The sequence below is a fragment of the Pseudorasbora parva genome, chromosome 9, assembly GCF_024679245.1.
Source record: "Pseudorasbora parva isolate DD20220531a chromosome 9, ASM2467924v1, whole genome shotgun sequence".
Lineage (NCBI taxonomy): Eukaryota > Metazoa > Chordata > Actinopteri > Cypriniformes > Gobionidae > Pseudorasbora > Pseudorasbora parva.
In genome coordinates, this window is record NC_090180.1 from 19639191 (window position 1) to 19662913 (window position 23723).

The 23723-nt window shown below is 37.3% G+C and overlaps 1 protein-coding gene across 1 annotated transcript in view; it reads right to left on the minus strand.

Annotated features, from left to right (window-relative positions):
* ephb3a (eph receptor B3a) overlaps window positions 1-16164 on the minus strand; it is a 49601-nt gene extending 33437 nt beyond the window's left edge. The window contains exons 1-4 of the mRNA XM_067454268.1: window positions 15651-16164; window positions 10776-10840; window positions 3986-4270; window positions 3036-3423 (exon numbers count right to left, since the gene is read on the minus strand). Coding sequence (XP_067310369.1) covers window positions 3036-3423; window positions 3986-4270; window positions 10776-10840; window positions 15651-15714 — 802 coding nt within the window. The 5' untranslated portion in view covers window positions 15715-16164. The remainder of the gene's footprint in view (window positions 1-3035; window positions 3424-3985; window positions 4271-10775; window positions 10841-15650) is intronic.
* Between the last annotated feature and the right edge of the window lie 7559 nt (window positions 16165-23723).

Sequence of the window (23723 nt, forward strand, 5' to 3'; positions counted from 1 at the left end):
TTCACATTTTATTACTCTGAGCCCACCTCATCATTCGCTAGCACTCCCTCTCTCCTCCCCTGCATGCTCTCTCTCTCTCTATAGTCTATCTTTTAATTTTCCCCATTACTCTCCCAGACTCGATTTTGAGAATTGGTCTCGCCTTCTGCCGCACCATCCGTCTCTGGTATATCGCTCTGTTAGGACCCTATCAGATGTGTCAATGGAAGCTGTGGGCTGCGCTGTTGGCAGCTTTGTTCTCTGACACCACTGCAGTCCTCCACCCATTACTGAGACTTTCTCTCCTCTGTGTTCAGCCCAGATAAGGTCTGCGGAGAGACATTGGATCAGTACGGACGAATCCTCGCATTGTTCTCACTGCTCGAGACTCCGGATTCTGGACTGGGAGGCAGTACTAGTCTTGTTGAGCTCCTAAATTCTGGCCTTTTCATATTCACCTAAAAATCCTATTAGCAGTTTTGGCCTTTTAACCCCAGAATGCAAAGAGGAATCCAATTAGTGAATAGTTTTTTAACACTTCTTTTGTCAAACCCATGACTTTCTTTTTTCTATTGAATACAAATAGAGAATGTACTGGCATTTAATAAAAGTGAATAGGGATATGGGGCGTAGAGCTCCAAAATGGCAAAAAAAGCACCATAAATGTTTCATAAAAGCTATTAATGGGACTACTCACAAATGTGACCCTGTACCAGGGTCATACGTTTTGTACATATTGCCATAGGTATATTTATAGCAACAATAGCCAACAATACACTGAATGGGTCAAGATTATCGATTTTTCTTTATGCCAAAAAGCATTAGGATATTAAGTAAAGATCATATTCCATGAATATATTTAATACATTTCCTACAGTAAATATATTTAAAAAATGATTAGTAGTAGTAATATGCATTGCTAAGGACTACATTTGGACAAATTTCAAGGCGATTTTCTTAATATTTAGATTTTTTTCAGATTCTAGATTTTCAAATAGTTATATCGGCTAAATATCGTTCTACCCTAACAAAGCATGCATCAATGTAAGCTTATTAATTCATCTTTTTAAATCTAAAAAAAAACAAAAAAAAAACTTATGACTGGTTTTGTGGTCGAGGGTCACAAATTAATTCCCATTTACATTTATTAAATGGAAAATAGTACATTTATTTACATTTTTGGGTGAACATGGTTTCAGTCGTGTATGTGTGTTATAAAGGGATAGTTTGTTATTACTTTCTCAACCTAATATCGTTCCTTTATGAGTTTCTGTCTTCTGCTGAACACAAAATAACTGTATACTGTATACACGTCTGTTTTAAAGATTTTTTTTTAACTTTTTGAAAGAAGTATCTTATGCACATCAAGGTTTCATATTGTGCCAGTAATACTGTGAAGTATTATAGAACTGTTTTCTATTGTAATATAATAAAAAAAAATATTAATGTAATGTCAAAGATGAATATTCAAAATAAAAAAAATACTCCAGTTTTGAGTCACACGATGCTTATTGAGTCACATATGTAAACTAGGGTGTTAATATTATTTTTAATATAAAAATAGCAAAGCACTGTGGTCCAGATTGACTAAACAGAGCAAATTAGCATGAGAGCGCAATTCCCCAAAAAGTGCAGATGGGAGTGAAAAGTTCTGACGAAATACAAATTAAAGAACACAGACACAGCCGGATCATTTCCATAATGACCAGCACAATCTACCAGTTAGTGTCTGGTTTAATACATGCTTTTTTGGTGTGGTAAATAATGGCGCAAACACAAGTAAATTGACTAGCACAAACCTTAGTAAATTCTTGCATGATTCATTTAAATACTCTCCTACCATAAATTTTGCATCTGAAAGGGAAACACCTACAAATGCATATGCAATAAGATCAGCCACAAAAATAACCCTGTCCATGACTTTTCAGCACAAGTGTTTCACTGCGTGCCTTTAGTAAATCCTGACAGTAGTTTTTTATCGCCAAAAGAGCATTTGCACTGGCGCAAGCTGTTAGTAGATCTGGCCTTAAATGGGACATTCATCAAATAACTAGTTCGCATCATCTTTGAATGTTAAGAAAAGACAATTCCATGCGAAAAATGTAGCAACAAATATATTCAGTGGGAGGTATATGTTTTAAGTAGCCTGGATGCCAGCCGAACTTAGCCCCGGCCACAACATTTTTAGGTCGGGCGGTTCGGTCTGGCCTCGCTCCATAGAGGAGTAATTATATCCGAACAGAAACTGTTCGGACCAATAAAATCATCAGGGCGGGCTTTAGACGATGACGGACAGATGATAAACAGCAACGTAATCATGTACATCATCAAGGCAAGGCAAGGCAAGGCAAGTTTATTTATATAGCACATTTTATACACAATGGCAATTCAAAGTGCTCATCAAAGGGGCTTGGATTATATTTGTTCGAATCCTAAATGGAGAGCTTGTTTCAACCTTCACAATTTCTCTCAAAAATGGTGATCATGTTGGGTAAGTACTCTGTGTATCATTAAATTCTTTTATTTTTTTACAACACCGGCAAAGATCGTTTATTTCAGCGTGTGTGCAGACAGGGTTGGCAAGTTTTTACAACAAAACCTGCCAACTACTAGTCCAAAACAATAGCTTCTTGGGGGGGGGGGGGGGGGGGTGTTTGGGGGTAAAATGTGTGTTATTTTGGGAAGGTTGCCTTCTAAAATTCGCACTCATGGGTCTATATGTCAGATAATAGTCGCTTCAACCCGCGGGTAAAGAAAATAACCAGTGGAAAAAAACGTGGACTGATTGGTTGTAGCTCAATCCAATTGAGGTCTTTCCTGGTTCGGTTGAAACACGCCCCATAATCACAGCCCAATGGAGCAGTATCAGACTTTTTTTGCATTGCCAGTGACTGTATAAAAATAATAGGATAATAAAACCTCTCTGACCTGCAAGTAACCTTTGAAATGCTTCCATGCACATTTTATAATCCTTATTGTAGCATCTGCCAGCATACACTCAAAAGCTCAAAACCAGAATCCGCTTTTCCCCAGATTTAAAGAAGCCAAACACTTACCCTGGCACTGAGTGTCTTTCTTGGCCGGCTCAAAGCCCGGCATGCAGGTGCACGCTCCCACAGGAACCATCCATTCTCCATCTCCGTTACAGTACAGCTTTAGAGGGACAGATTCCTCAGCGGCGTTTGGCACACAGGCTCCGGCGGCGATGACCAGAGAGGTGGCTTCGGCACCAGTGGCCGTCTCAGGGAAGACAGCGAAGTTGGCAATGGTGGTGGAGCACTTTTTAAAGAAGACCCTGGCGGAGATGAGGGACATGCAGGCACCCAGGTCCTGGAAGGCCAGGTAGAAACCAGCTTTGGAAAGAGGACCGAAGCTCCGTACTTTGGTGTTGACGATTCCCGATTCCAGCAATGAGAAGCTCTCGTCGGGGGCAATGGTGTCCACCTGGGACAAAAGACAACAGATTAGGTAAAGACATTCAATTGGACGTGTGTTTCTATTTATATCTGGAGGGGACCCACAAATTCCGTCAGGATTTATTTCTAAAGTCTTTCCAAAACTGTGGTCACATTAGCTCATCTTCTTACGGAATTCTCTATTTTGTGATTTCATTTGAAAATGCTGGATTTCTCTTGTGAAAATTTACTGAACAATGATAATGACAACACCTTAAAGATAGAAAGTCATACAGGTTGGCATGAGGGTGAGTAAACTATATATATATATATATATATATATATAAATAATATATATATATAAATATATATATATATATATATATATATATATATATATATATATATATATATATATATATATATATATATATATATATATTATTATTATTATTATTTTTTTTTTTGCTGCCAAACTATCCCTAAATATATGTATTATATTCCCAAGTAAATTGTGAAAATGCCACTATTCACAAAAATAAAAATAAAAAATTGCTAAATATATCATTACACAACATTTAAAATTAAAAGAAGTCATCATTCTGGCTAACCTTGACGTAGGGATTCTCCCTCCAAGGTGGGCTGCTTGCTGTGGCCATGTCTCCATCCGATTCATAGTAGAACAGATTAAAGGTCTCCTTACAGGAACCGGGAATATTGGGGATACTGCCGCAGTCCCGCACAGAGAACTTGAGCTCCACATAGACTCGAAGGACTCCTCGACGGGGGATGAAGTCTGTCCGGAGCCAGTTGTTCTGATTGGGCTCCAGTACGTTACAGACCTGGTATGTCCTGATGGGGCTCAAGTGGTCATCATATCCACTCACTTCCTCCCACTGAGAAGGACATAAAATACAGTCACTGACTGCACAATAAACTTTCTTGAAATGCAACTGCATCCAGTGTAGTGTAATTTATCATTTAAGGTCATACAGCGTTGGCTCCTTCCAACGAAACAAGCAAAACTTGGAACGTAGCGAGGCTATAACTTGTGACCTTCCTCACTCTTTATAATGAAATCCCTGTTTATATAATAGTCTCTATTGAATGTGTCCTGACCAAGCGCAATGTAATAAAGATACATATTATACAAATATTTTAAACCCTTAAATGCATGAATGTTTTCCAAATCATTATTACCCTGATCTATATCTAACAAGGTTGTATCTCTACCTGTCGCGATAATATAAAACTTACCTGATATTACACTAACAATTATATGCATATTAAATATTACATATTTTGTTACCTTTTGGAGCTTGGAAGAGTTCAAATTGAGCAGATGTTTAATACCATCACCACTGTCCTCGCCAGAGCTCATTTCCCAGTACATTCAGTATCTGGCTTATATTCGCCATCTCAAACATATTCTTAAAACGATAATTTTCAGCATCTTTAAAATCAATAATTTGATCGCTGACAGCTTCTTCACTAGATCCACCATCAAGTGACAAAGACACTAATATTTGACTGTGTTTGGTACTTGGTATGCAGTAAATCGCTGAGCCATTTCAAGTTTTATGGATAATTCTTCCTTTTCTTTTGTTTTCTGCCTGCGGTAACTATGAGGAGACATCACTTCATCATTGTGTATCAGACATTGAATTGAATTTCACTTATTCATCAAAGATTCAATTATTGTTGTGCAGAAGAAATGCACTGCTACACATCTCAGATCATTTGCGACCCTGTAACATTTTTACAAAAAGTGAATTGGAAAACAGGCATTCTTTTATATCCCTTGTTATATTGTTTGCAATGAATTGATTGAGGAATAATAAGAAGGTTAATATTAACTTTTTGTACCAATCAGCTGTGACAGGAAAGTCACTTGCTTGGTTTGAATTACTACACTAGGTAAGCCCCACCCACAGTGAAATCTCATTGGCCCACAATCTTTCTCCACATAATTGTATTGCTCAATGACATAATACATATTTTTCGCCCCTGAATCTATTAATTTATACAAAAATAATTGCAGGTCATGACTATTTTATTTTATGACCATGCTGTAATTTCTGAATTATAATTAATTTTGATATATATATATTTTTTTTACAAATGTCAGGATGATACAACTGTCCTTATATCATAATGAAAAAATGCTTTTTTAAGGTATTATTACTTCTTAGGAAATTTTTTGCTTCATTGCTTTTTAATGTTTAAAAAAAAACGTTGACATGTGGTGCAACCAGCATGCAAAAAATATGCAACAAAAAACAAACAAACATCAAAACAGGAAACATCATACCTTTCTTCAATGTGTATCAAGATCAATTGATCATATAAAATATTTAATAATTTTACCTACAAGGTAATAAAATGTCATGTGGTGCAACTCCCCAAATATGTATATGAATGAATTAATAATTAATAATATTTGTAAAAAGAAAAATCCTTACACATTTTTAAAAATGAAAATATTGATTAAGATGTGTACTCTCAGATGAGTTCAAAGTGTTAGGAAAATAATCATTTTTACTTGAAGTCAAATGCCTGTTTTAAATTTAAACTTTTCTTGAAAATATTATAAAATAGTCACAATCTTCATTATTGATCCATATAATAAACCTCTCATATTTTGGGATTGGCTGTGAAATCACATCACATTTTGACATTCAATATGGACCAACAAATTCTCACTGGAAAAGTGTTGTGACATATCTGAATCGGTCAAACAAAACATAAAAATCACAAAATCCAGATCTATTGATTGATACTTTTAAGTTGTGCCTCGAAGCAGGACTAAATGGAAGTAGGAATAATGAACGACTCAAATGCTCAATTAAATTCATGTCGGTGGTTAGGCTAAATAGAAATGCTTTCTCAAAAGTGACATTTGGGTTCCCTGAACTCCTCACAACACAATTAAGAGGCATCGCAGCGAGTGGTAGCATGTGTTTATCTCCAGGTGTGAAGGAACACATTACTTATGATGATGCATGCCTTTTGAGATGCCAGACATCGAGCACAAGACTGCGGAAAGGGCTGAGCTGCTTAAGATTGTTGCCATGGCAACCCATCATTTCCATTGACTGACTTCACATGCACATTCCAAAGACAAATCATAGTACGGGAGCGAGTGGATTTGGGTGCTGGGTGTCAGGCTTAAGGTCAGAATCGCTGTGGTTAATTTCTTCATCAGTCACGTGTAAAATAAACTGCTGCTGTGGGTCTCCAGCATACATAAGTACTTTCTTGCAAACAAGAGCGGTTGAGAGTGATTATTCTTGTTAATGGCCTTCCTTCATTTGTCTTAAGACAAACGAAGGTGGCCATTAACAACATATCATAGAGAGGACCTTCTTGACTGTGTGCTAAGATCAATTGATCTTAATAAAATATTAGGTCATTTGACCTTCAAGATTCAGGTTGTAAAATGTCATGTGGCGCAATTCCCCAAAAATCTATATATGAATTAATAATTCATGATATTTTTAAAAATAAAAAATAAAAAAAATAAACATTTACTTTTTTGTTGTTGTTGTTGTTGCCTTAAACATGTTTGAAAATAAATATAATGATTAACTCTTTCCCAGCCATTGACAGACTTTTCGGGCTTTCCAAGTTTTCATTTTTATATGGTAGGCGGTGCTATAATGCATCTTTTTATAGAGTACAGAATATCCTCATCAAAACACAATTGAAGAAGAAGCAGAAACAAGCGATAGCATATGTAATCATATGATTATGATCATATGATTATGGACAAGCTATCGCTTGTTTCTGCTTCTTCTTCACATGTGTTTTGATGGAGAGATTCTGTAAATTCATGTGTAAAATAATGCTATAATCAAACTTTAAACAGCATATAAATGGACTGCATTTATATAGCACTTTTAAAAGACCCTATAGCCACCCAAAGCGCTATACATCTTGCCACACATTCACCCATTCATACACCGACGGCGATATCAGCCATGTAAGGCACAGTCCAGCTCGTCGGGAGCAGCTGGGGTTAGGTGTCTTGCTTATGGACACGTCGACACTTGGTCAGGTGGAACCGGGGATAGAACCACCAACCTTTTGGTTTGTAGACAACCTACATGAACCACTGAGCCACTGCGGCCCGCATATATTAAAAATCAAAATGTTTAATGTTAATGTTAATAAATGCCTAATGTTTCTTAATGAAATGTTGACCCAGGACAAGCTAGGACTGTGAAGCCTTGGGGGATGTTGATGGAATCTATCGAATGTTGAGTTAAAGGAATAGTTCACTTTGAAATTAAATTTTGATATGTTTTAGCTTACCTCATGGGCATCTGAGATGTAGGAGTATTTGTTTCCCCAGTAGTTTCAATTTTGATCCTTTTAGGTCAAACCGTTCTTGTCTGTGCCTCACATAATGCAGGTCTATGGTCACCACCTCAAGGAGCATACACAGAGAAGTCCAAATTAAACAATCCCCCATCGTAAGTACACACTGGTGGCCTAAGACACTACGTCCGACTGATCCGAGGGCGCGTGTGCGTGTTTCCTGTGGTGTACAAGAGGTAAAAACGATATAAATACTGTTCGTTTTCTCACACAAACTGCTCGTTTCGTGTCTTAGGCCATCAGTGTGTGCTTACGATGGGGGATTGTTTAATTTGGACTTCTCTGTGTATGCTCTTTGAGGTGGTGACCATAGACCTGCATTATGTGAGGCACAGACAAGAACGGTTTGACCTAAAATGATCAAAATTGAAACTACTGGGGAAACAAATACTCCTACATCTCAGATGCCCATGAGGTAAGCTAAAACATATCAAAATTTAATTTCAAAGTGAACTATCCCTTTAAATCATGTTTTGAGCAGCGTTCTGAATCCAATCCAGACATCGTCTTTGACAAAAACATGATTTTCTCAGCTTTTTTTTTTTTTTTTTTCTGTTGATATGAAAAATCAGGTACATTGAGCAATATTGCAGGTGAATTATGTATATGATTTATATGTTATGATGATCTATAAGCCTTTCTCCACTGATTGTCAATGACGTTCAAAGCATTTCTAAGGATGCTGATTTTTAGAAGGTAGACTGAGATGGGGAACGGAAGCCTGGTTTGAGTAACATTAGGAACACATTGTTAGCTGTTTGATAACTTAGTCAAGCCAAAGGCTAATCATATCAATTATGGTTATGTGTCTGACATTGTAAAGAGTAGGGCTGGGCGATATGGCCAAAATTTCATATCCCGATATAGCTCATTTGATATCCTGATAACGATATACATAACGATATAGGAATTTTTCTGTTAATTCAGTTTATGAATAGTCTATACAAAATTGCAATGTGGAAATGCAGTTTGAAATGATATCCAAAACAAATAAAGGTAGTATGGACTACATTTTTATTTTATTTAGAACCTTTTTTAAGCAAGACTGTTGGTAAAGTTAACACCTGCCTAGGGATGTTAACCGATGACCGTTTGGCCGATGGTTGATCGTATCAACGTTAACCGATCAAAGTTGTCGGTTAAAAAAAAAAAAAAGATCTCTAAATTAGGCTATTATACAGTGGAGTGGACTAAACGCTACTACAATTTTTTGTGTGAAGTGAACATATCCCTCGCACTCAATTTTTCATAACTCGCCTGTTTGTACTTAATAAACCAATAAAAACATTTGGCGCGAGGTCACAGCGTTTGGGTTTGCAAAAAGTAAACAGGCTTACACTCGAGGTTAGAGCCAGGGCAGACGACAGTATGAAGCGTGCATTTTGCTTACGATGGGCTTTATACATTTGAAAACATATTACATCTACATTTCAGTGGTAACACATAAGGTGTTGATCGTCTTTCTGCATTATTGTTAGCACTACCTCGAACTAAAGCGGCGTCTCTTCGGAGCTGTCATTTTCTTAAATGAGTTTCAAATGAGCTTCTAACGCTGGACAAACGCATTTATTTTCAACGCGATCACCTTGCCCAAACCATTTCAAAACTAAGGAGCCATTTGTCCTCAGATTACAAACAAGCTCCTCGGCGGCGCGTTTGCAGGACTCGTGTTTCGCGTTGTGGGGGATTTTAAAAAAGTGACGTGAGTGGAAGGGAGGCGGCAGCGCTAGGACAGTGCGTGCGTATGTGTGTGTGTGGGAGTGAGTGTGTGAGAGAGAGAGGGAGAGGGAGAGGGAGCGCGGCTCACGGCTGTTATTTCAAATAGCGGAGCATATTTTTAACTAATCGGTTAACCGGTTTCAACCGGCTAATGAGGCTCGGTGGTCGGTCAAGAAAATGTTTAGTTTTCGCCATCCCTACACCTTCCATTAAAATATTTCAATATATGGCTATATGGTGTGCCACGTGTAAAAGCCCGTTGCAGCGTCCGTGTCTGAAGTTTGTTTTTAGCGCTTATGCCACCACTCTGGCATAATTACTCTGAGAATTACCCTGGTCTGAACCGCGTCTACTACCGTCTTCCTCCATGTTTGTTTATGTATTGCAGCGTGCATGAGGTGCGCGTGAGGTGCATCTTGACGTAAAATTCTGCCGTAAACGCCTTATCGTGGCGTAAGCGATAGAGCCTTATATAAAATGATAGACATTTTCTATCGTCCAGACGATATATTTCATCATATCGCCCAGCCCTAGTAAAGAGTGATACCTTTGTGCAGCATTTACTAAAGTAACTTGAGTAAAAGTTGACTGAGTGGCTCTTTGACCTGGTGTGAGTAAGTGAGTGGAGGCGGGGCTAATTAGCATATTTATAGATTCACATAAATGAAGCAAGGGTGTAGAGTTACATTCACGCTATTTTAAGCCATGAAGACATTATTTTCACAGAAAAAAAAGTTTTAAATATGTCAGTTTAGTGATCAAAGATGAGTCTTAAAGGAACATTCCACCATTTTTAGAAATAGGGCATTTTTCAACTTCTTTCCTACATTTAGATATGTGGGCAAATGCATTTTTGTCTCAGTGCATGCATTGATTTAGTTTGGCAGGGTCGGCGCTAGCATAGCTTAGCATAATGAATGGAATCCTATGTTGCCAGATAGCATGTCCCGAGTAAAAGTGATCCAAAAACCAAAACAAAAACACCCACTTAATTACTTATTGTGGTCTGCGTATTCACAACGAGTACAAATAGTGATGCAGATTAAGACTAGGCAATTTCCTAGGCAGATATTGACTTGGGACTATATTATGGGGAAGCACTAAAAACGGTAGAGTGTTCCTTTAAGGGATGGAATTTTTGACTACAGGGGGACTGAAAATTTCATATTTCAGGCTCATTTTCGGATAATTTTTGGAGTGGTTATAGGGGAAACAGAAATGCTAATTTCCAGTAAAATGCATGTGTTGATTAATATCCACCCTTATGGACATTTACAGACAGGAAAACTGTAAAACACTCACCCCGCTTTCTGGATAGGTAGTCCACGCCAGCTCTGTAGTTGCCCACCTGCTGTCCATAAGAGTCTCTGCAAAACAGGCAATCAATGAGGCTTCGACAACAGCAGCCTCGATTCCATACACAACAGAGCATCATCGTGCTAAAAACTGTAATTTAACCGGCAACATATCAAAGCACTTCACTCATTTGAATTCCCTGCATAGTCTGTGGAAGGCCTAATCACTGTTTTCACTCCGCACACTAATAATGCGATCCACATTTATCTACCCACTCCAGATCTGGCCTGTGGCTGATCTGAGAACAGATCCTGTTGCGTACCGCGGGGATGCTCGCAGCACAGTGACATTCTGCATCCCAGGCGCTCGCTGTTCTCTAAATACACTCCGATCAGTGGAGCAAAACTGCATGAGCCAGCTTCCGCAAATTAACCGCACATGCAAATGTTTTATTCACTTTGTAAGTCGCCGTTCAATGAAGCCGAGCGCTCGCTTCAAATTAATGTGACACGCACACATCTGCGAGCAAACCCATGGAATATTTAGAGCAGAACATCAACTTAGCTGATTAAGGCCCCGGTAAATACGTGCATGTGACGCACGCTGGCAAACACACACATGGTGTGTATGTGGATTGTAGCTACACCTCGCTTTAACAGTGCTGTAAATCACAGAGAGAGTTAATTGTGTGATGAAATAGCTGTAAGGGCATCTCGCTGTGTGAAATATTCATAAAAATGGGGGCCGATCTTTTGATGCTTTGATCAATTTCTTATGATCGCATTCAGTCTGTCCTCAAGGCTCTTTGCATCTGTGCATTTGGCTGCATCGTGGAAAACAACGTCATGATTTTCATCAATTTTACACAAAAGCAGCTTATTGCAGTCTGTTTCACGCAAATGAGTGTGCAGGATGTTCTTTGAAACTTTGTATTGCACAGTCAGCAGATATACAAAACACCTCATTATTCTTTGAAATCTTTTGTAACTCCACTAGACTTTCAGAATGCAAAACTATAAAGAAAAGCAAACAACCATTAAAGGCAGTTTTACAGTGTTTGTGGGAGGAAAACAATAATGCCTCTTATTTGTTTTATTACAAGACGTATATTTGCATGCGCTTTAAAAATTAGTTTTCAGTCAGAAATAGGGCAATAGTCATGTAAATGCTCCTTCACACCAAGGACGATAACCATAATGTTTAAATAATTGTTAAATGCTATGAGAGCAAGGAGGTACACATTACATATGGCAAGCCATTTTGACTTTTATTCGTTTGAATTCTTGATATTAACAATTACCTTTTCACTATTTAAATGTCATCATATAGGCCGCCATTCAAATTCATTTGTTGATATCAATAATTGTTTTCTTACTAGTTGAAATTATAATTTTACATATCAGCAATACAATTATTACTAGTAAAAATCATCATTTTTGATAATAAATCATAATGTGGTTACTAGTCCAAATATCTGTTCTTAATATTACTACTAGTAAAAATGAAATTAGTAATTTGATTGTTACTACTGACAATGTTAGATGTCTGAAATTACTCTCCTAATTATTGATATCATAAATAGATTTTCAGATAACAGAAATAACAAATGTAACATTGAAAAACATTAACACATATACAAAATTTACATTTCAGCTAGTGACAAATTCATTCTTGATATCAGGAATATATATATTTTTACTAGTAACCATATTAAAAAAAAATATTTTACTATAATAACTGTATTTCTAATGTGTGTGCTTGGAATTTCAGCTACTAAGACATCAATTATTAATATCAATTGAATTTGAATAAAACAGCTTTACAGAAAATGCACATGTCTATAGTACAATTTAGAATGACCTGTTATCAGAATTTACTTTGTTCAAGTTATGTTTTTCAGAAATATACAAATCACACAGCTAGCTAACAACGTATTCATTTAAGCAGTGTATTAAGGCAAATAATGTGTAAAGATAAAGAATATGTTAACTAATGAGTTGAAATTTAATTCTGGATAACAATAATTCGATTTCTGTGAGTGATTATGTCATTTTTGATACAAAGAAGTAATTTGTTTTTACTAGTGGAAATGTAATTCCTGATATTTTGAATTGTCTATGATGTTACTTGTAGAAATCTACTTCCTGATATCAAGAACTATCATTTTAACTAGTGAAAATTCAATTAAATATCAAGAAATCATATCCTGGGAATGAATAAAAATTAAATCAGACTGCCATACAGCACATCTATAACGCTAATGACACTGATATTGATAAAAATGACTTTTTTTCTTCAGCTGTTGAATGATAAAAACATTGACAGGCAATCAGAATTCTTACACCCTAAAACTTGAGCATTTAAAGTAATAATAACAGCAAAAATAACAGCAACATAAACATATGACAAGACATAGTGTGGAAAATATAATTATAGTTACTGTTCTTGGTATGAATGAGCCTTAAGTGTGACTGAAATCATAAAAATCCAGTCTCCGGACAATCGCGCTAAACAGATGTGACAGATAGTTTGGTATCGTCCAGAATGTGTACATGTCAGTCGGACTACAATTGGACTTAAGAAAAGTGATGTGCAGTGGACACAACGCAAGCAAGTTATGCTACTAGTTTGCATCAATTATTCATACACGCATTGTGCAACATATTCTCGGATAGACAGATTAAGGGGCCCTTCACAGTTTTTTTGCATTAAAAATGTCACAGAGCAGGAATGGGAAAAAGCAAGGTATAAAAATAAAATAAAAGTAAGCCCCTTTATAAACTGCCATGCACAAAAGGCTGCAAAAAAATGCTAGATGCGAGGGAAACAGTCAAACACATTCATTTAACATAGAAAACAATGGGAAAGCAGCGCCACGAAATGCAAAAAAGGCGCTTGTTTATTGCTGTGTTATTATCTTGTAATAACAATGAAATAACAAAAGCAGAAAAAATATCGCCTCACTTTAATCCACAGTAATGACAATCACTAAAAGAGCTAAAACACTCATCGTTTGTTTTATATCTATACATCATAGTGCCTGGAAGGCTTCAGACAGATGGACTGAATTGACACAGGGGACCCTGGATGCAGCTTTACACTTTTCCGCTTGTCGTGAGGTGCCTGGCACACTTGACCTCCATTGGAAGTGTAACTAATGTTGTCTGTTAAGAAACCTGCGCAGAAACTAGACCTATGAGTCAAACACCTACTCTCTCTCTCTCTCTCTCTCTCTCTCTCTCTCTCTCTCTCTCTCTCTCTCTCTCTCTCTCTCTCTCTCTCTCTCTCTCTCTCTCTCTCTCTCACACACACACACACACACACACACACTATCGATTAAGATCCTGACGCGGAAACTGATGAAGAATCGAGGTAGTCAAGGCCAAGGTGAAGGAGTATCTGGCTCAACTGTAGTTAAGAATTATTGGGACATGACCAAGGTGCGTAATGATGCCAGCTATCCATGTATCAGTGCTAGAAATATGTAACAAAATCCTGCCTTGAGACTGTGATTTTGTAACAAGGAACAGTTCTGTTTTGCCAAGCAGCAACTTGTTTTGAATATGAAATAACAAATTCTCAAGCATTAAATTACAAGAAAGCGAGACTAATTTGCCAGTGTGCATTTTTTTTTTTTTTTTTACAAATATGCAAACAATTGATTTTATGCATCTTTATATAAATATATATATATATATATATATATATATATATATATATATATATATATATATATATATATATATATATATATATATATATATATATATTATGTATTACATTTGAGGACTAGAACATATGACGGATGGAATGATAACCTATTTGTAACACTGTGAATTCAACAAACCTCAAAGGTATCAATAGCTTCTCCGAAACCACACCTAGGCTCAGTATTGGCACGTTTCACCTCACCACTGTTTTTAAAATACCAACTGAATTTGGAAATGCATTGTTACTTTGAAGCGACTCCTTTTTCTCACCTAGCATCTTCTTTGAACAGCTGTGATCATGCAAGCCAATTAACATGTGTGGCAATTACACTGAAGTGATGCTGCTATCATCACTATCTGGGTAAAAGCCTTTGGGGTGAAATGTGTCACACCAGAGCAACAGGGGGCTTTCAGCAGTCCTAAACCATGTGTCACAAGCAGCACAAAGCAATTTGAAAATATAACAACTACATGGGATTTTGTAACACAGCAATGATCAAAGCAGAACACCGATCACAACCTCACAAGACTCAACACTTCTAAGCAAATTAAAGAGATGCTTGGATGTGTAAAGTACGTCTTTATTTAACACAACGATTATAGATTATAGGATTGATTTATTCTTTGGTTCTATGGTTTGTTCATATTACACCATAACAACAAAGGCACGGAGCATGTGGACAAACAGCATCGTCTGTAGCCTATCAATACACGGACATGCCATTACACAAACATCTCACTGGTCTGTGTAAGCTTCTGAAATAGAATTACACATTTCTCAGAATCCTTTGGATTTCAGAACAATGGAAAACAAATTTAGCGATGATAAACTGACACATTAAGCTAAGGTTTTAATATGAGCAAAGGCTCACAATCTCTTCTCTTTTTATTTGTTCACTTTAAACGCACAGATATATTTTAGCCTATATTTGCAGCCGCTTGCATATTCAACTGGCCGAAGGATAAAAGGCATTCAAGTTTTTGTCGAACGCGAAGTTTCCGAGCCCAGTCCGCGCGGTAGGCTACGTAAATCACAAGCTTTAGTCCTGTACAGTTTTTTTTTATTATTACATATTCTGCATATATTTTATAAAATGAATAGCCAACTGATGACCATAATACCAGCTCGGAAACCGAGTAGCCCCGTGTAACAAAGAGCGTTTACACTTACCCTCAACAGCGAGAATAACAGGAACCCAAAGGCTGTATAATAACAGCGAATAATCCATTGTCATGAAGCTTGAGGTTGCAACATGAATAGCGTTTTGTCTATATGTCACCGGGACAGAAAGTCTCGTTAATTCTCAGCATACAGAGACTGGGGGGGAGCGAATTCACGCCTTGAGAAATTACAGTCTGGCAAAAATGCCCAGCTCCTCTCGGTTTGGCTTCACGTCTTTCATTCACAACTGTTCGAATCCACAGACGATCTCTTTCGTGAGCGCGGTCTATCATGCTCTTCTACATGTGTGGCATCCTCCTCATCCTCGGTGTGAAAGAAGCTGTTGATTCTATGCGACTGCACGGAGGAGTGTCAGTTGCGAGGAATGATGGGGGGCGAAAGCTCTATTGGTCCCAAGGCAAAACCCTGCGGGATTCCGCTAATAACTTACAGACTAAGTACTCCCCCACGTTATTTTATTTATGCATTTCATTTATTTTTTTAAGAGAAGTGTTAAATTCACCTGTATCCATTTTATTGAACAGCCTATGCCTTTATAAGGGAACAACAGCATAAGAATCATCAGAAGCCCATTTGAGGCAAATCAGTAATGTATGGGTATTCTTTGATGCACAGCGCCACTCACTGTTTGTTTAGGAATTGGTTTTCTGTATTTAAAAAGGGAGTGACTGGGCAAATGGCCACGACTGGGATATTTGTGTAACAGCCACCCAACACCAATAATAAAATCATCATCCAGCTTTCTGCTGATTAAACAATGGGCTGCATGTCGACAGGAAGGTTATGGGATACTGTAAAAAGCTGTAAATTGATGATATCATGCACAGTGTTGGACATATTACTTCTTAAATGTAATCTGGTACTTATACACAACAACATTTTAGCTAGTCCTGTCTGTTTGCCTTCTAAATACATGATTTCTTAAGCTACACTAGTATCAAACGAAAGAGCATGCTTTCCATAATTTGTTTGATTACTTATGTTTTCATGAAAGTCAAAAATGTAAAGCGCATTATAAAAAACAATTAACACTCATCAAGTTACAATTACATTTGTTTAAACAACAGTACGATTAGTTTAAAAAAACACACACACAAAAGTGAAAAAAAAGTAGTTTTCGAATAATAAGACATTTCAGAAAGCAAGGATTCCAGCAATGTATAATTAACCACACAATATATAATGTATCATGCATTGCATTTCAAGTAAAAAACAAACAAACACTTGGGGGCATTGAGTAAGCTATGACAAAGCGATGCATTTTAGATGCATTGTTTAGATTTAGTTCTTGCTTCTGTCAGATAATATAATGAACATCACTCCATTAAGTGTCGGATTGTTCCAGTTGTTGTCTTTTTATTGATTTATTAAAGCTGCAGTCCTTAACTTTATTTGGTTAAATATTTTCAAAATGTTGAGCTAGTACATAACCAGCCAGTGTTTTCTTACCTTAGCCCGATTCACAACGCTAAGATTTTAATAATCTGTTATAATTTGAGTGGTACTGGTCGATTTCCGCATGAAATTTGTGCATGTCTTTGCGTCATTACGTCACGTCTGTATACATAAAGAAGGACTCGGTCTAGTAGAATAGAGAGGATGCTGCAGGTCGTGGAACATTTGTAGCCTTTTCCCACAGCAGCTGGAATAAATAAACGTATTATTTGAAGGTGGATTGTAATCCAGAGAGGTCCAAACGACAATCAGTTAAACGACAATATTATTAGTGACAACTGGAGATTCACCTAAAGTCAAAAGCAAAAGATTAGACTGTACAGAAATTGAAATCTACAAGTAACGCTGATACACACTAAATACACTTTGTCACACAACGCTGATGTTGTTAACATTAACAATTTGAGAACAAAGTATGGTAATAATACGGTTTGATGTGATATAAGCTAAGCGACCGTTTTTTTTTTTCCTTCTCAGTTGGTAAGAACAAAAATGGCAGACAAGTTACTTGCTTGTTCAGATGACATTTTCTGTTGACAATTCTTATTTTGGTCATACTTCCAAGACACCGGTGCCTACACATATTACTCCTAAAAATATTACATTTAACCGCTCGGAGGAGCCATGAAGATGCACAACATATAATAATTCCGAAACCACACCAAAACATGATAGTTCCGCAAATAACTAATTCCAGGGTTCAAGCAGAGATAAGGAGGCAGCTTTAAATAATTGTGGGTAACACTTTAGAATGGTCATTAGTTAATGTATTAACTAGCCATGAGCAGTACATTTGTTACTGTATTAGTTCATTTTTGTTTATCTTAGTTCATAAAAATTCAGATGTTCAAGATTTGTTCATGTTAGTTCACAGTGCATTAACTAATGTCAACAAGATTTAGATAATGCATTAATAACTGTTTAAATGAACATTAACAAAGATAAATAAATGCTAATTGTGTTTTTTTATTTGAACATTTCATTATGGAATCATCTAAAATTGTGTAAAAATGTGAGTTTTACACTTTTCCCCTGTTGCTGCTAAAAACTTTCTTAGACATTTTAAGAACGCAAACAAATTTCCTCCTTTTTTTGTTTGGTCTTAACACCTAAGTTGCTGGAAGATCGTTGTGATCATCACTGTAACAACAACAAAGACTATGATATAATCTGTGGGAAAATATACGATTCATACACTGAAATACAACCCAGCAGATGTACTACTCTACACTTTAACTGAATCATTGCATCATGGTAACTGGGAAATCAGGGGAGATCATTTAAAGATTTGCGGTAAACAGAACACAATTCAGACTCTTAAGGGAAAAGGCTTGATCCTCTGGTAAGACAATCTTTGATGATGCAAATATTACCTGGTTCAGAGGATGCTTAAATCGCAGGGATTTGATAACGTCTGATCATTTGATTTAGTCGTAATTTCACCAGCAAATGCGGAAAGACACTGATCAAAGTAGCACCATGTGCTACATAAATTCGACTCTCGTAGGAAAGACTTCAAATTCTTGGCCGTCCTCACATCTGTTTCAAGTGTCGGATGTCAACAGGAGCTTGTTTTTTAATGTTTGGACAGTTAGCCACTGGCAGAGGTTGGCCGGGGAACAGAAGACAGGAAGAAGAGAGAAAGATGAAGGAGAACAGAGGGAGGGTGCCGGAGGGCCAAGCGCCGAGTCAATACAGTAAGCTGACAGAGGTGGATAAAGCACTCTCCCTTTGTGGCTCGCTTTCAAGACACTGCTGAAATATAGAACCACTCGGGCCACACGGGTGCAATAGACTGGTGTGGCGATGAAAACAGCTTTCAGTTTGTCACTGCTGATCCTGCGAATCACAGGAATATTGAGCTTTCTCAGAAACCAAGTGTAGAGCTGATAAATGCAGTCGCAAAGGTCACTGCTCTCTTCTCTGTAGCCCCGAACTTGGCAAACTATGACCAGAGAATGGATATTTTTTCATTTGTTTAAGCATTTGATCATTATGGAAGCAACAGACCATATAGCTGCGACCCACTTCCTCTCTCCATTCAAAACACTTTCATCACACACTTTGTTTTCCTTTCTTTGTAGAGATCATCAAGGCCTCACTGACCCTCAATTATGATTTAGGAACTAGCCAATGACAAGAACCAAATGCCAAATGGTGACATGCAACACAGCATGGGTGTAGCAAACGATGGACTAACAGAAGGTACAATTTTGTCTTATTATACCCACTATTTTTATACCCACTAGCTTTATCCACCAAGAGTAACACTGACGAACAGGATCACTTCAGTTTGCATTGATTTATTTATTTTCTGTTCATGCATTTGAATGCTCAACTGTTTGAGAAATACTGGGCTGTGATATTTGTGTTGCTGTTTAGCTATTAGCACTGTGTTGTTTGCCTCCTTAAATCATTGCATAACAAAATAAGTATATTGAATAGAATGTTTAAAATGATGTCCACTCTCATTAGATGATTTAACTCATATTAGTAGCCTACTAAAAGCTGTTTTATTATACATGCAGCTGGTCACCTCATGGGGTCCACTATGTTGTGATCACATGCATCCGCACCACTTGGTGTCAGTCCAAGATAGCCACTGCAACATTAACAAAAGAATACCGTGTGCCAAAACGCTTTCTGTCGTTGATACATTTAATTAGAAACATACAAAGTTCAAGCACATTCTATAGTATGCATTTTTGTAGAATGAGTAAAATCAATCATCTCAAAGCAATTCGTAACTATTTTATGGTTCGCCGAATTGGCAGCAATTTGTACGATCTTATTTCTATGTTTTCATTTGATCTGCTTACGCCCCACTGATGTTTAGGATTAGGGTTTAAAAACCGCACACCTGAAACTCATCTAGCCCTCATCCGGGCAGACTCTGCAGGCAGGGTTTTGCGGACAAAGGCACCTCACAAAATCTGATTTCGGACAGACTCCTGAGGCATCGTAACGAGATTTAATGATCTACAGCAAAATAGAGCAAGCTTTGGTGAGAAATAATTTGTTTTTATTTAATTACTACAGTAGTAGGGGTGTAACGATTTTTTACTCGATTAGTTTTAATAACGATTCGATTCGTATCACGATTTGAGGTTGTCGATACGATTCAAGGACGATATTGGTTGATTTAGAACGATACGATCCGAAACGATTCAGTGAATTGAGATCGATTCAGTAACTTTTTAGCCAAAAATTTAAATCAGTGTGACTGAAATAAATACGTGCTGTTGTTTCTTTTAAGGGAACCAGGTATCACATAATTATGGATATAAAACAAGTAAACAATGAATGGAAAATGTGTTCACATTTTATTTGAATAAAGTGCAACCAACAGTTTAGGTTGAATTAACAGGAAGTTAACCTTTTCTGCTCTCATTTTCAATAAAAGTACAGTAAGTACAACCAACATACTACTACTGCTGATACGGCTGCTTGTTTTTCAAAATAAAAATATTACAATATTAACATCAAAAATAAAGTGCAACTAACATCTCTTCAGATTTAATTATCAGTAGGTTTACCTGCTACTTTTGCTGTTGTTTTTCAACATAAAAATAATAAAAATATAATAAATATAAAAAATAAAGCGCAACCAACATCTCTTCAGGATAAATGAGCAGTGGCTGAACCTGCTACTACTACAAACAGCGAGCGATTTATTTAGAACATCTTCGTCTTTACTAAAGCCAAAGTGATTCCACACACTGGAACGCAATGCTGGCTTGATCATTTCTCGCTCGTTGGCTTCTGCTCTGTCATCCGCTGTCATGACAAATCCTGTCCGTGCTATGTTTTGTTTTCTTTGCGCTGCTGTCAGCGCATGGCTGACTTCACATAGGCAGACTGAGTAACGTTTAACGCCTATATCAGTGCTAAGAAAAAACATCCATATAAAGTCTGACGTGCTTAAATCAAATGCGTTATTTCCTATTATCGATACAACCGATCGATTACCCTTTAAAACAATATTAGAGCCATATATGTCATCCGGAAGGCCAACTTGCCGAGCACAGATCGATGTAGTTGGATCATAGGAATATAAATCGATACATCGATGTAGTACATGAATCGTTACACCCCTATACAGTAGTAATTCTTTGCTAGAAATGACATCAGAAGTTTAAAATGTTGGTCCCAAAAACACTTACACACAAACTGACCACTAACCTCAACTTTCAGAAGCCATCTTTATTTTTTAGCTCTACTTTGGAAGAACGGAATGCACAAGATTGTTAGCCTAGAAATCTAGACGCACCCTAGCGGCAGCAAATTTAATTTGCCCGCAAATGTGGTCTAGCAACTCTTAATTCCTATCTGAGCTGTATTCCTCACAATCTGGACGGCCCAATCACATCGTGTATAGAGTCGGCGGGCGGGGCCATAATGACGACGGCCGAGTTGTGTTTGCGTGCTTCTAGTAACACAGTCTTCTAGTAAACACAGAAACTGGCGAACGGCGGCGGTCTTTCGAATCAGTTCTGCCCGCGCCTCCGGAAGACTTGGAGTTAAGCTTTCCTCTGAGAAAAGAACAAAGAGCGGCACTGAAGTCATTCTTAAAAAGGGAAGATGTGTTCGGAGTTTAGCGAATACGGCGGATATTCGAATATTCGCCAGATACGGCGAATGTTTAATCAGTCACCGAGCTCCCCTTCACCGTCGTTGCTCCGGTTGGTGTAGCGCTATCCTATCGCGTGCAGAGGGAGTTTGAAAGACAACCGTTTATCCCGCCCCTCGGATTGAATTGGATTGAGCCCTGTCTATGGTGAGTTTCCAGACCAAACATCTTGATGTGGGTCTGGCTTGTCAGGCTACAAGATTGTGGGATATCAAAATCATTGAAGGATACATCTACTCGGCCTTCTAAAATCGTTCTGGGGTGTGTTTCTCAAAAGCATCGTTAGACAACTTTGGTCACAAGTTCCATCGCTATCAACACAGTTCAACGAGTCGTGCGACAAGTTTCCCAAAAACATCGTTCCAACGAACATTTGCAAACAGCGTCGCAAACTTGTGTGGTTGCAATGACAGCTCTCGAGCTGTGGTTAGAAGCAGTTTCTTGTTTGCATGACGTGTACTTAATAAATACTTATATTGAGCAAAATAAGCAAGCTGACATTTAGTACAATCTATATATTTTATTTTGAATACAAATGTAATTTATGTTTTTTAGTTTGTCAAGAGATTTAAAGCACCGTTTTTGAAGAGTGCGCATGTGCGGACGTGGTCTTGTAAGAACAAGCCTATTTTAATCTGGAAATAAAGCAAAATAACTGAACAAATAAAATTACGTCCTCAGGTGACATGTCCCTAATTTATAGCACAAAAAAAAACCTGAGCATAAATTTGATCTCAAAACAATCAATTAAAGCTACACTGTGTGATATTTTCCCCCATCTAGTGGTGTGAAGGTATATGACCATCCAGTGAATATTAGCTTCTGTTCCTCTCAATTCTGATTTCGCTTTAACTCCTACGGTGGCCGAATTAATCCAAGATTAACAGGGTAAATTCCCCTCTTCACATTCCACACGGTGCCATCGAGTGTTAAAACGCGAAAGGCAAAGCTTAAATTTATGGGTATGTCCATCTTTGGCTAATGTACTTTCAAGATGGAGGGCCAACATGGCGACCAGCATTCGAACCCCTCACCCGTATGTATTTTCAATGGTATATTATAAACTTATGAGAATACTTTACTACTTGAAAGAAGTAAATATACATTAATGAGCACATATATTTTTGAAAGAACTAAGTGTTTTTAGCTAAGAATAAACTAAAAAAGTTACACAGTGTAGCTTTAAAAGCAGTTATTACTCCACCACCTGCATGACATCATTAACCAACTTGATTGAACTGTAGATTTGCGACAATACGGTTTCGGGACTAGTTGATTTCTTCAACGATGCATCGTACTTTGGTAGTTAAGCAGTGAGTTACACCATTGTACGGGAAACGCACCCCACACTGTAAAACCTAACAGTGAAATTCACTAAATGAAATAAGTTCATTTTACTTAATGTTACCAAAAAAGTTAATTCAACTTAACAAATATGTGTGATGTTAACTCAAAAATGTATTATTGTAAGCAAACCTCAATCTAAATAAGTTACTAAAACTTTTTAACTCTAATGGTTTAAGTTACAGATATTTATTTAATCTAGTATTTTACATCTATGGCCAATTAAATAACTACATTTACATTTTACATTTATGCATTTGGCAGACGCTTTTATCCAAAGCAACTTACATTGTATTCAAGGTACACATTTTACATTTTTGTCAAGTCTTGCTTTCCCTGGGAATCGAACCCATGACCTTGCGTTGCTAGCGCCATGCTCTACTCATTGAGCTACAGGAAAGACTAAAAGCTGATAAAATAAATAAATAAACAATAGTATATACATTAATCTACCTCATATTAAGCCTACAGTCTTACATTAAGCTCTTTTAAAGTCATTACATTTAGTCATGTCAAAGTATCATCCCAGTGAGTTTCCGAGGTAACAAAAACCGCACCATTTTCCCTCCTTCAGTCCAGTCACAGCAGGACGGCTCGCGCTACAGTCAAGAAACACAAAAGGTAAGCGTTTC